General features: G+C 49.4%; 1 protein-coding gene across 5 annotated transcripts in view; it reads right to left on the reverse strand.

Moving 5' to 3' along the window:
• Window positions 1–5,277: 5,277 nt before the first annotated feature.
• GUCY2D (guanylate cyclase 2D, retinal) overlaps window positions 5,278–13,874 on the reverse strand; it is a 135,971-nt gene continuing 127,374 nt past the window's right edge. For all 5 annotated transcript variants that reach the window (XM_079951749.1, XM_079951751.1, XM_079951753.1 and 2 more), the window contains 7 exons: window positions 13,473–13,665; window positions 12,357–12,531; window positions 12,065–12,163; window positions 10,754–10,848; window positions 9,230–9,315; window positions 8,980–9,106; window positions 5,278–5,714 (listed from right to left, as the gene is read on the reverse strand). In XM_079951749.1, coding sequence (XP_079807875.1) covers window positions 9,022–9,106; window positions 9,230–9,315; window positions 10,754–10,848; window positions 12,065–12,163; window positions 12,357–12,531; window positions 13,473–13,665 — 733 coding nt within the window. In that variant the 3' untranslated portion in view covers window positions 5,278–5,714; window positions 8,980–9,021. The remainder of the gene's footprint in view (window positions 5,715–8,979; window positions 9,107–9,229; window positions 9,316–10,753; window positions 10,849–12,064; window positions 12,164–12,356; window positions 12,532–13,472; window positions 13,666–13,874) is intronic.

Genomic DNA, 13,874 nt, shown 5'->3' on the forward strand with positions numbered 1-13,874 from the left:
GTTAGCGGAGTCTGTAACCTGAAGCATCTGTAACCCGAGGTACCACTGTACTGGGACATTTTTATTCTTATGACACCCGGAACCACAGGGTCTGTTGTTGGCGTTTCAATTGCAGTTTGTTAGCTGCAGTGCTCCAGTGTAAGTTGGTTTGCTGGTTGAGGGAAGGGTGAGGGTGTGCGCAATCGCCTCAACATACTTTGCGTGGACAGGCAGAGTCCCCCACATCCCAAGCGGCCCCTCCTGTCATGTGGAATAACGACTCAAGACAACGTGCTATGGGATTAAATTGGCCACAACTTTATTATATTCCAGATGTGGGTAGACCTTGGCTCAGGCATTGGGCGTTATCCCTCCCCAGCCGGGGACCTAGTGAACATCAGGGTTATCCAGTGGGGGGGGGGATGGGCCGGCTCTGGAGAACATATGTTCAAGCAGAGATAGCTGCCCCCGTTACGCCGCCACCGCTGAGGAGAGCAATGACGGTCAAAGCCTCCCTTCAGAAACCCCTTTAACGGGGAACCCTGGTATCGCCGCTGAAAAGAGGAAGATGGACTAAAGGATTCCGCCCAAGGCCTGATACCGCCAAAGTTGTGACGTTTTGCTACGGGAAAGGTAAAACCTGCCAATGCAGGGGAATTCCTTTCCAGCCCTTTAACAGCGACCTTGACGTAGCAGCGCCCGCATACCTGTGGAGACAGGTTAACCTGCAAAACCTATGAAGAAAAGTTAACCTGCAAAAGAAGACATTAACTGAGGGTGGGTAGGGTGGGAGAAGCTCTGGAGCCAAGTGAGGATTCCCAGGTAAGATCTTCCCTCTATTGTGCGGGCAGGTAGTCCCTCCCCTACCTGGCCTGGTCTCCTTGGCAACGCTTCCCCCCAGGCGGGATTGGACAACTGACTGAGGTAGGCGGAGACCTCCAGGTATCCCACCTGGGGGAAGGCGAAGCCAAGCCTGTGTTGATGGAGCCGCTCCAGATCCAAGGGTTGCGCGCGTCCACGCAAAGGGCGCCCCCCCCCATTTTATGCGGGGAGCGGTCATTATTGAACAGGTAGCTTCCTCTGCTTGTGGATTTCCTTATTCTCAAATACCCTATAAAAATGGGGGGTGGGGGAGAGAGAAAAGCAGGGCCGGATTTCGATGAAGAGAGGCCCTCAGCTACTCCACTTGTGAGGCCCTTCCCAAGCTCCCACCCTCACGACTAGAAGAAAATGGAAGAGTGTTATAAACTAAATTGAGTGAAGCTCAAGGGTGATGATGGGTATTTAAAATTCTGCAATTCACAATTTCTCCTCTAAAGGACATCAGAAAACCTCATCAAAATTTGTTTGTCTAAGTTTGTCACTTTCAATGTACACAATGCTCAGTGCGGACAACCTCTCTTGAGACATCGTGGCCCTTAATTCATTTTAAATTCTTTTGAGTCTTGAAAAACTCCTCTCTCCCGAGAAGTTAGTGACCATAAAGCTAAGAAATAGCCGCAAGATGGCTTCCACATTAGGAAAGGCCATCTGAATTTTCTCCCTTGTATATAATTTGATAAAGGTCTGTATGAGACAGAGAGTGCTCTGCTGTAAGCCTATGGCTTTGTCTCACATACAGGTGAAAGTGCAAAAGTTCATCAGTAAGTTTCAGCTCAATATCTTCTGGGTATGCTTCCGTCAATAGTTCAACACCTTGCTGAATTTCCTGCTTAGATGCTATCAGAATAGCAAGAATGCGAAAACAATTGTGCAGCATCACTGTACACAATACTTCTTTTTAAATTGGCTTCACGTGCATCTAATATAGGAATAAAGGATTTTATCCTAAACTTATCTCTTGAGGAAAGTGCATCTAAGGTGCACTTCTGTCATTTCCTTGTTTTGTAGTTAACATTTGGCAAGGTGGCTTTTGCTTGTTTCTCAAGCTCATCAAAATCTTCTCTTTAAAAAAATCCAGACGTGAACTGTACAAACTTGCACAAGAACTCAATACAGTGGTGCCTGGCAAGACGAAATTCATCCGTTCCGTGAGGCTCTTCGTATAGCGGTTTTTTCGTCTTGCGAAGCAAGCCCACTGACAGCTTAGCGGATTAGCGCTATTAGCGGTTTAGCGGCTTTTAGCGATCAGCTGTTAAGCGGCTTATCAGCGGATCAGCTGATAAGCGGCTTAGGGCTTAGGAAAAGGGGGGGAAAGGGGGGGAAACCCGCAGGAACTCGCAAGACATTTTCTTCTTGCAAAGCAAGCCCATAGGGAAATTTGTTTTGCGAAGCGCCTCCAAAACGGAAAACCCTTTCGTCTAGCGGGTTTTCTGTCTTGCGAGGCGTTCGTCTTGCGGGGCGCCACTGTAACAGGTCTGATTTCTTAAGGGCTTTGCTGACCTTGTGAAAATGACCTAGCACACAGATTTGATATCTCTAAGATTCTGCAGATTGTGGCTGTGAACTAGGGCCCCACAAAAAAACGTGCACGTTGGGCCCTAGAGTTTCAAATTGGGACTACTGGGGGGTCCTGAGTCTAATAGTTGCTGGGCCCGGGTTGCCCTGCCCTCGCATGAAGTCTTGGGTTTGCAATTTTGGGAGAGGGGAGACTGCACGCTGGGGGGGGGCAGGCGGGTTGGGTAGGCCCCCTAGATCTAGAGGCCCTAGGCTTCTGCCTGCTTAGCCTATACAGTGGTACCTCCGGTTAAGTACTTAATTCGTTCTGGAGGTCCGTTCTTAACCTGAAACTGTTCTTAACCTGAAGCACCACTTTAGCTAATGGGGCCTCCTGCTGCCGCCGCGCCACCGGAGCCCGATTTCTGTTCTCATCCTGAAGCAAAGTTCTTAACCCGAGGTACTATTTCTGGGTTAGCGTAGTCTGTAACCTGAAGCGTATGTAACCTGAGGTACCACTGTGCATAAATCCGGCACTGGAGAAAAGAAGCAAAGTCGATGCAGAACAACACCAAAAACAACTTTTGAGGAAAGATGTTGTTGTTCAGCTACCGCCAGAAAACTGGAGTCATCGTTGCACAACACCGGAAGGGGCGTTTGTGGTTTTGTTTCTTCATTGTTAGAATTAACCAGCTGTGCTTGAGAAATATTGCTTGTGCCTGTCATCGTGAAGATCCACTGCCGATCTGCCTCTCCTCCTCTGTAACAGAGCTGGGTGGATTTCTCCCTGGCCTGCAGCTACCCAGAAACAGGCAGAAACTCAGCTGGTGAAGTTTTCCAAGTAGGCAAAACAGTGCAGCTAATAATATTCTTTCCCCAAAGGAACCATTTAGCACATGGGTAGGCAAACTAAGGCCCGGGGGCCGGATCCAGCCCAATCGCCTTCTAAATCCGGCCCGCAGACAGTCGGGGAATCAACGTGTTTTTACATGAGTGGAATGTGCCCTTTTATTTAAAATGCATCTCTGGGTTATTTGTGGGGCATAGGAATTCGTTCATTCCCCCCAAAAAAATACAGTCCGGTCCCCCACAAGGTTTGAGGGACAGTGGACCGGCCCCCCTGCTGAAAAAGTTTGCTGACCCTGATTTAGTCTGTGTGCAGTTGGGCCAGCTCAGGAACACATCCTGACTCCTTGGGAGGACTGGGGATGAGCCAGTGCTAACTTGGTTTAAGGGCAGAACCCCAACTCCAGTATAAGCCCCGCTTGGGCAGGTAAAATAATCCAACACACCCCTCAGGATCACTAGTCTGACCCTTTAATTGCAGAGTTCGCACATACAGTCATTTATGGACCAGCTGCAAAGCACCTACTGGGCACCCCCATTGGATACAGAGTATAAGGATCACCTCTGCCATGTCGCAAGGATGCATATATTGTACACATACATTCTTAGCCTCCCCGACCCCCACAGATGCTACCGCTGCCCTGTACCCTCCCCGCTCAGATCAGCAAAATAACATTGCAAAAAACACAAAAAAACCATATATATATATATTTAAATAAAATATCCCAATGCTGATAATAAGAATGAAGAAAAAAAGTACAATTTGTACACAGTCTATGAAAATGATAGACAAATTCTGAGGCCAGCCAATCCATGCCCAGTGGGGAAATGGTGATCGATTGCCACTGCCCTGCCCCTTTAAAGAAAATATTTTTTTTGCCTGGTGACAAATAACAAAAATCCCTTTGAAGAAATATAATCTTATATACATACTGCTCAATTGCATGTGTCATCTCACCACAGGATGACATGTCTTCTAACGGTTTTGCCTGCAGATAGTTTTGCTCTGCGTATTGATCAAACTTTTGAAATTCAGACAAAGACAGTCAACCACAGATGACCCCCGAGGATCAATTCCAACAACCCCTTTGAAACCAATTATTTGAACCCGGAGATGAAAATGAGCCAGGTTTTCGAAGGGTCCTCTGGGATTTCAGAGGAAAAATTGCTGCCGTGGGTAAATTTATAACCAAAAACCCTTTTGAAAGCCGATTTCCAACGCTTTTCTGAAACGTAACTCGTAACACACAGGCTGTTTCAAAGGACATCCCATTAAGAAAACTCTTCCGGGGTGCAGAATACTATTCGCAATAGGTTTGTAGATCAGAACAAATGTTTGCAGCCCCAACCCATCCTCAAACTTGCCCCAACTCCTTCCTCATCTCCTTGACTTGCAGAATGTCCAGCTGGAGGCTTAATGTTGAATACTAAATGACATCCCAGATAGATCCATATTCTCACCCTGGAGATTCGGGGCTACTGTTGAGATACTCCACACACCCCTCACTTCTCCACTCTAAACAGCCCAGTACCAAAGTATCTGTTTGCTGTTCTTTATTACTGGTTCTAAAGAAAGGTTGGAGCTCAAGGGTTTGTAATACGTGGCCAGCCCCTTAAGAAGAAAAGCCAATTTCTGAAAGTCCTGCAAGTATTCCCATCAGGAAACGCTGTCATCTAGTGTTTAGCTATATGAGCTGAATTCCCAAAGGATGGTTCGCTTGCTTAAACATGGGGCCGTGATGAATCTCCAGACACATCCTGTCTGATAAGGCTCCTCAACCTCCTCCCTCCCAGTTTAATCTCCACATGGAACCTGCCCCTGTTCTCCGAAAAGAGAAGGGGCAGTGAATCTACGCCGCGCAAAGGCCACTCTGCTACCTGCTGGGTCACTGCCATATCTACAGAAACAAGTCCTTAAGGTGGGGCAGGAACAAAGCCTGCTCCCTCTAGCCCCAAGCATGGCTCCATTTAACCAGATCACCAGGACTGTCCTCTATGGAATCACTGCCCGCAAGCATCCTGCACTGGCCACAAGAAACCATGACAGAGTCCGTCCGTCCCCCCCCCCCCCCCCCCCGTCGACCCTGATCTTCTCCGAAGAAAGCCGCTCCGAAAACAGAATGGACGTCCATCCTTTCATTATAGTCTGCGGCAATGGAGGCGAGAGAGAAGAATCCACAGCCGTTCTTGGATTTGGCCGGAAGTCCCGCCACACACTGGTCACTTTTCATTTTCCTTTTTGGTTGAAGAGTGAATTCTAGGTTGGCCAAAGGTCCTTTGTGCACCAGAGCCAGCAAGAGTGGCAGACGAAGAGAGAAGAGTGAAGAAAGGGTGAGTCCAAGATGGCCGCGGGCGAAGGAGGCGGCGAGTCCCTCGAGCACCCAACTGCAGATTCATCCCCCTTCCAGAGGTCGCTCCTGACTACCTGCCTCGCAGGCTGCGTGAAAGGCCTCATCAGAGTTGGTTAGAAAGCGGCGGCAGGTGCAGGCCACAGGTCTCTGTTGCTGTTTGAGCTGCATAAACAGGAGAAACAAAGTTAGGTAAGACCACAGAAGCATAGAGCAGTGTTTCCCAACCTTGGGCCTCCAGCTGTTTTTGAACTACAACTCCCATCATCCCTGACTAACAAGACCAGTGGTCAGGGATGATGGGAATTGTAGTTCAAAAACAGCTGGAGGCACAAGGTTGGCATAGAGGACCATCTAGTCTAATCCCTTGCAGTGCAGGAATATGCAGCTGTCCCTTACGGGGATCAAACCCACAACCTGGGCATTGTCAGCAACACGCTCTAACCAACCGAGTTATCCAGCAGATCAAAAGTGTGAAATGCCCCGGAGCAATCCACTCCACTATGGGGTGCTCTAGGCCAGTGTTTCCCAACCTTGGGCCTTCAGCTGTTTTTGGACTACAATTCCCATAGAATCATAGAATCATAGAATCGTAGAGTTGGAAGAGACCACAAGGGCCATCGAGTCCAACCCCCTGCCAAGCAGGAAACACCATCAGAGCACTCCTGACATATGGTTGTCAAGCCTCTGCTTAAAGACCTCCAAAGAAGGAGACTCCACCACACTCCTGGGCAGCAAATTCCACTGTCAAACAGCTCTTACTGTCAGGAAGTTCTTCCTAATGTTTAGGTGGAATCTTCTTTCTTGTAGTTTGGATCCATTGCTCCGTGTCCGCTTCTCTGGAGCAGCAGAAAACAACCTTTCTCCCTCCTCTATGTGACATCCTTTGATATATTTGAACATGGCTATCATATCACCCCTTAACCTCCTCTTCTCCAGGCTAAACATGCCCAGCTCCCTTAGCCGTTCCTCATAAGGCATCGTTTCCAGGCCTTTGACCATTTGGGTTGCCCTCCTCTGGGCACCTTCCAGTTTGTCAGTGTCCTTCTTGAACTGTGGTGCCCAGAACTGGACACAGTACTCCAGGTGAGGTCTGACCAGAGCAGAATACAGTGGCACTATTACTTCCCTTGATCTAGATGCTATACTCCTATTGATGCAGCCCAGAATTGCATTGGCTTTTTTAGCTGCCGCGTCACACTGTTGGCTCATGTCATCCCTTACCACAGGTCTTGCTAGTCAGGGATGATGGGAGTTGTAGTTCAAAAACAGCTGGAGGCCCAAGGTTGGGAAACACTGCTCTAGGCCATATCTCTATGGCCAGACAGAGAAATAAGTAGGCCGTAGGAAGTCCTACGTTACACTATCCTGTGCTGCAGCATATGGAACCACAGCATCATAGAACTGTGATCCCAGGGCCATCTAGCCCAAGTCCCAGCAATGCAGAAAACACAGCTAAAGAATCCCTGATAGAAGGCTGTCCAACCTCTGTTTAAAAACCTCCAACCAAAGACAGCCCACCACCTTCCGAGGGAGTCCGTTCCACAGCCCAACAACTTTTTTTTTTTCTGTCTCTCTCTCTCTCTCTCTCTCTCTCTCTCTCTCTCTCTCTCTCTCTTTATTAAAGATTTTCATGTTTTACAGAAGTAAGTGTAATGTCTCTCATATTTTTTTCCATGTAACATTTTTACAAATCTGTTTCATTTGTTGAGACATTGGGGGAGAGAGAGAGAAAAAAAAGAAGGGGTGGAGGGAGGGAAGATGGGTGGGGGTGGGGTCGGGTGGCAATGTTTCTGTTATGCTTAATGTATGTGGGGTTTGGTGTCAGCGTTGCATGTGCTGTTCACTTGTGTTCCCTTGGTGGTGAGAGAGGTTGGGGTTGGCCTAGGGTGTGGTTGTTTGTTCGAGATTGGCTGTGGTGATCTTTGCTTTCGTGTGTGAGTGGGGTGGGTGGGTGTTTTGGATCAGGTTAGCCATATTGATTTGTATGCTGTTGGTGGATTATTGTCGTTGTCTTGAGCCCAACAACTCTTGTTGTAATGGAAGGTAAAGGTAAAGGGACCCCTGACCATTAGGTCCAGTCGTAATCGACTCTGGGGTTGCGGGGCTCATCTCGCTTTATTGGCCGAGGGAGCCAGCGTACAGCTTCCGGGTCATGTGGCCAGCATGACTAAGTCGCTTCTGGCGAACCAGAGCAGTGCACAGAAATGCCATTTACCTTCCCGCTGGAGCGGTTCCTATTTATCTACTTGCACCTGACGTGCTTTCGACCTGCTAGGTTGGCAGGAGCAGGGACCGAGCAACGGGAGCTCACCCCCTCGCAGGGATTCGAACCGCCGACCTTCTGATTGGCAAGTGCTAGGCTGGAGAAATCTGGCTTTCCTCAGCTTCTCATTTTCCTGTTCTTTTCATACCACATTTCCACACCAGTTTGTATCTTCTTCTTTTAAAGTTCTTGCATTTCTTGTACATGTTTTTGTACTCAATTTTGCCCAATACACACGTTTTTGCAAGCAATGATACTCGCTGATATGTGCAATTCTTTAACCCCCCCCCCCAATCCATGCATTTCTTTATACATTCTTTGGTTGAAGATCCACGATGCAGAATGTGGAGACGTATAAACGCCGAAGGGTCTTGTTCAGGGTGTGGCAAATTAGGTAGCTTCACCCCGAAATTCAAACCGACCTGAATTTCTCTCCCAGTCCCTAACATCTTCAAATCCAGAAACCAGGCAGAGGAATGAGAAAATGCATGTGGCTCAAAGTTACTTGCTGGTGATGGGGCATTAGAAGTGAAGAGAGAAGACACAAGAATCCGAGACCATATAACACCCGTCTTGAAAGTCCTACACTGGCTCCCAGTACGTTTCCAAGCACAATTCAAAGTGTTGGTGCTGACCTTTAAAGCCCTAAACAGCCTCAAAGGGCCAGTATATCTGAAGGAGCGTCTCCACCCCCATTGTTCTGCCTGGACACTGAGGTCCAACGCCGAGGGCCTTCTGGCGGTTCCCTCCCTGCGAGAAGCCAAGTTACAGGGAACCAGGCAGAAGGCCTTCTCAGTAGTGGCACCTGCTCTGTGGAACGCCCTCCCATCAGATGTCAAAGAGATAAACAACTACCAAACTTTTAGAAGACATCTGAAGGCAGCCCTGTTCAGGGAAGCTTTTAATGTTTAATAGGTTCTTGCATTTTAGTGTTCTGTTGGAAGCCACCCAGAGTGGCTGGGGAAACCCAGCCAGATGGGCGGGGTATAAATAATAAATTATTATTACTATTATCCTTTCTCCACACCCCTGAAGTAACAGGAGGAGTCAGGGCAGATCACATTTTGCAAGGATGGGAGAGGAGCTCAAAGTCTCTTGGAGGCAGAGGCTGGGTGTGCAGGTCTAAGGGCACATGTTTCACTCCCCCTTCTGTCCCAGCCTCACCTCCATCACAAGTGGGCTCATGTTAACATGGCTGCTCTCTGGCTACGCATTCCCTCCGCGTGCTTTCTCTAGCTTCTTCCTTCGGTCTTCTGGGATCTCGTGCATACTTATCCCATGGTTGCTTGCCCTGGAAGCAGAGAGGAGAAACAGGGGGTTTGTGTGGAGAAGGGGGCCGTGTCCCCCAAGAGCCCAGAGCCCACCCTATTCTGTTCCAAAGCTGGATGTTCTGTTCCTTGTCCTCTGAACTCACCCTGGCTGTAGGTCAGGGGGCGTGGGGATAGGTTTGTTAAAGCCTGCACGGCCTGTGAGCCAAAATGTCTCTTCAGTGCCTTTTCCCTGCGGAGAAAAAGAAAGAGGCTGATGCGGGTGCGAGGACATGTTTTGAATGAACTCCCTGAGCACCAAGAGCAACAGCCCCCCAAAAAAATCCTTGCAACAGGTGACACCAGAAGCGTTTTGCCAACACAGCAGTTCCCAAGGCAGGTGCTACCTCCCCTTGGGCGAGGTGACAGTGGGATTACCTGGAGGGGGGCTAAGAGGCAAGGGGGCAGCAGTGGGCTAAGAACTTACTTCTAAACCACCTCTTAATGGTTCATGCCCAGGTGAGGGAATAACACCTTAAAGAGAAATGCAGCCAAGAGAGATATACAAGCTTAGCGTCCCAGTTTATTAAGAGATAAGCGACAGCATTTCCAAACCAGGAGTTCAGAGGACCGAGGCACTGTGTCCGAGGCACATTTTAACACAGCTTGCGTGGGGTTTTCAGAAACATACTGGTTTTAGCTCATATAATGCATACGTGAAAGGTCACGGAGCTAAAGCTGTCTCGCTTCTCTTCGTCATCCTCTTTCACCCATTACCTTGGGTGCCCCGGTCTCTTGATGCCTTAGACCGTTCATTTCACACACTTACTGTCTGTCTTCTTGACAAGCAGACAAACAAAAAGTCCTTAACATACCGTTCCTATAGCTTCCCCCCTGGGAAGACTCAAGGTAAGAACAGCCTGTCACATAAACATTCTGTTGCTACACTATGCAAGGAGCACTCAGATATACAGGGTGGGTAAGGGCTGAGAAGTCCAGATAGCACAAAAATCATTAGAGCATTGATACACAGGTTCCATTACAGAGGGTAAATGCAGGGGTTACAAAAGCACATACATTTTATTTAGTGCTAAATTCTATAAATTCTATTAAGTGCTAGATGGGCTAACTAATTTCATAAAACAGAGGAGGCACTGCAGGTGTAAAGGACTATCATCTTGAAAAGCTGGTTGTCACTGGAACAAGTTAATCCATTTTGCCAAATTAAATACACTACTTAGTTGTAAATCAATTTTGAATAAATGTGCAATCGATGGTTACGGTTTTGAATTCCATTGTGCTCTTATCTTCCTTAGTGGGTTGTGCAAACGGCTATTCTGAACAATGCCTTTTTTAGGGTAGGGTAGGCGGCACTGGGGATGGATTTATGCAACGGGGTGGGGGAGGCAGTGGCCCCAAACAGTTTGGGAACTGCTGATCTAGCAGTTCCAAAGCACACACAGGTGTGCTGCCCACACCGGGGCTCCTCTGTTTGCTTCCCTGCCAGAGAAACCATCACCCATGGACACACATGCAAATGAAGGGGGCGTCTCTTTTGCTTGCCAGAGGGCTCCCCCATCCTAGTGATTTGGGTCTGTTCTGCATCCTCTGGGTGGAGCTTTGACCGGAGATAAGAGGGAGAATTGGAGGGTCCTTGCAGTCGGAAGACGCCCCTCCCTTGCCCCAGGTACCTTGAGTTCTGTCTTGCCTCGGAGGTCCAGCTTGTAGCCCTCCTTGAGGTCATGTAGGATCTGAACGGTGCGGATGTTGACGTGGATTCGATAAGCTGCGGAGACAACAGGTGGGGGGTGAGATGGGGGGTGTCTCTGAGAGACATAACAGCATAAGAAGGGTCTTCTGGATCAGGCCCATCTACTCCAACATCCTGTTCTCACAGTGGCCAACCAGATGCCCAGATCCACAAGCAGGATTTGAGCACATGAGTCCTGCTCCCTCCTGTGGCTTCCAGCAACTGGTCTCCAGAAGCATTGCTGCCTCCATAGCCCTCTCCTCCTCCATGAATTTGTCTATCCCACTTTTAAAGTCATCTGTGTTGGTGGCCATCACTGCCACATGAGGGAGCAAGTTCCGTGGTTTAACTTGACGCTGTGTGAAGAAGGACTTTCTGTTATCCATCCTAAACACTTCATTGGCTACCCATGAGTTCTAGTGTTATGAGAAAGGGAGAAGACCCTCCCCCCCCCCAGACCAATGGCTGGGATCCCAAAACCAGGGGAAGGGGCACGCATGCTTAGTGTGCAAAAGGTCCCAGGTTTAATCCCCAGCATCTCCTTGTGAGGCTGAGAAAGGCGCCGGCCTGAATCCCTGGACAGCCATTAATGCCACCATGGATCGAAGCTTCATACACAGCAGAGGCCCTGCCACTGAGCTATGGCCCTTCCTTGAATTTCCATTTGTTCCCTAATCTATCGCCATAAAGTTTGATGGCTTTTTTTTATTATTGCCTTGTATTCGTATGCTTGTTGGAAGCCACCCGGAGTGGCTGGGACAACCCAGTCAGATGGGAAGGGTGTAAGAAATATAATATTATTATTAGGTAAAGGGGTAAAGGGACTCCTGACCGTTAGGTATAGTCATGGCCGACTCTGGGGTTGCGGCACTCATCTCGCTTTATTGGCCAAGGGAGCCGGCGTACAGCTTCCGGGTCATGTGGCCAGCATGACTAAGCCGCTTCTGGCGAATCAGAGCAGCGCACGGAAACGCCGTTTACCTTCCCGCCGGAGCGGTACCTGTTTATCTACTTGCACTTTGACGTGCTTTTGAACTCCTAGGTTGGCAGGAGCAGGGACCGAGCAACCCCCTGGCGGGGATTCAAACCGCTGACCTTCTGATCAGCAAGTCCTAGGCTCTGTGGTTTAACCCACAGAGCCACCCGCGTCCCTACAATATTATTATTAGTGGCATCCAAATTGGGCAGACTCCACCCCCAGCAGAAACCCCCTCCCCCTGCAGCCCCCCAGTCTAGGCCATGTGCTACTCACGCAGTCCTGTGGACTCCATCCGTGAGGCGGTGTTGACTGTGTCTCCGAAAAGACAGTACCGTGGCATCGTCAGCCCCACCACACCAGCCACGCAAGGCCCTGCCGTGGGAAACAGATCAGCCTTGAGCTCAGAGGTTTCTTCAACCTTAACAGCTCTCCCCATCACCTCTCCCCTCCTGCCCAGTTGAGCTCTCTTCAGAAGAGCCAAGTAAGGGTGGATAGGGCCACGAAGTACAGGTGGGTCCCTGTGGCTGGAGGCCATTGCAGCAGCCCTGCCTTCGTGACAGCTTACCTGAGTGCAGGCCGATGCGGATCCGTACTGGCACTTCTGGCATGTGACGCATCTTGAAGGTGCCGACGGCGCTGAGGATATCCAGCGACATGTTGGCGATCTCACCTGCGTGCCGGTTGCCGTTGCGCTTGGGCAGCCCGGAAGCAACCATGTAGGCGTCGCCAATAGTCTCCACCTGTTGGGAGAAGCCAGGTGGAGATGGAGCCCATTCTCAAGCGAAGAGGCCATGGATTCAGGGGACACCTTGAGCCAGGAACAGGGCCTGCTCTGAGAACCAGGCTTTGCTATTCTCCCCTCATCAGTAGAGTTCCTGATGCCAGCACCTCTCCGGCCTGAAGAGGTCACGTTGCCTTCCCACACTGGGTTCCAGCTCAGAGGCCTCAGCAGAACCCAGAGCTCCACTGTGCTGCTGGAGGCAGCAGCTTCAGAAGCAGTCTGGGCTCCTTTAAGAGGAGAGGCTCCACCCACCTAGCTGCCCAGAGGAAGTTGCAGTCCTAGTTAAGGCTCAGTCGGGATTCCCTGGAATGAATGTCCACAAGCCTGTCTTGTCTGACTTCCAGCATGTGTGTCACTGGAGCTCTCCAGGGTGCTAACCTCCTTGCTACTTTAAGGATGTTGACCTCTGTTTTATCAGATCTGCATCTATCATCTGAGTTGACTGACCTTTGCTTGACCTGACTTAACCTCCTGGATCCTAAATTTTTACTAGCAATATGTGACCTGTTTATCTCTGGACATATCTATATCTAGCACATTCTCCACTCAGGCTAAGATCCTGTCCCATGCCCAGGACAGAACCCTAGTAGGGGTTGAGTCCATGATGAAAGAGGCTCCCCCAGTTGCCAGAGGGCCAGGGAGACCTAGGAAATGGACCCTGAAGAACATCCCCCTCCTGATTATCACTAGGAAGCCGTTCAGGAGCCCTAGAATCATCCTCCCCTCCAACTAACTCAAGGCCCAGCCACTTCTCAGCCAATATGAGTTTTGCTTGGCAACACTAAGCACCCGTGTTGTCCTATCTTCTTTTCTTTCACATCCCTTGGATCCTCCAAGCCCCAGCCTTTCTCTGCCTCCTGCCCACAGTAAAGGTGGCTGACAGAGCCGACAGGTCTGTACCTTATAGACATCATGGGAGCCGATGATGGCATCGAAAAGGGTGTAAAGGTCATTCAGAAGGTCAACCACCTCAATGGGCTCACTCATGGCTGAGATGGTGGTGAAGCCCACAATGTCACTGAAGTACAAGGTCACCTCTTCAAAATACTCTGGTTCCACTGGAGCGCCAGTCTTCAGGGCCTCTGCTACTGAACTGAAGGGGTGACAAGCAGAAATGTCAGCCAGTCTCTCCTTTGGAGAATCAGAAAGCACTTAAGGGTGCCTGTAATTGCAATTAACAATATTTTAAAAAAAACAGCTTCCCCCAATTTCTCTCCAAATTCTAACCCAAGCTTAGCAATTCTCACTGCTGACAGAACATATTAATCCCAGCAAATCAAGGAAGGGGCAGCAAGAAAAATC

This window comes from Podarcis cretensis (genome assembly GCF_951804945.1).
Source record: "Podarcis cretensis genome assembly, chromosome: 13".
NCBI classification, from domain to species: Eukaryota; Metazoa; Chordata; class Lepidosauria; order Squamata; family Lacertidae; genus Podarcis; species Podarcis cretensis.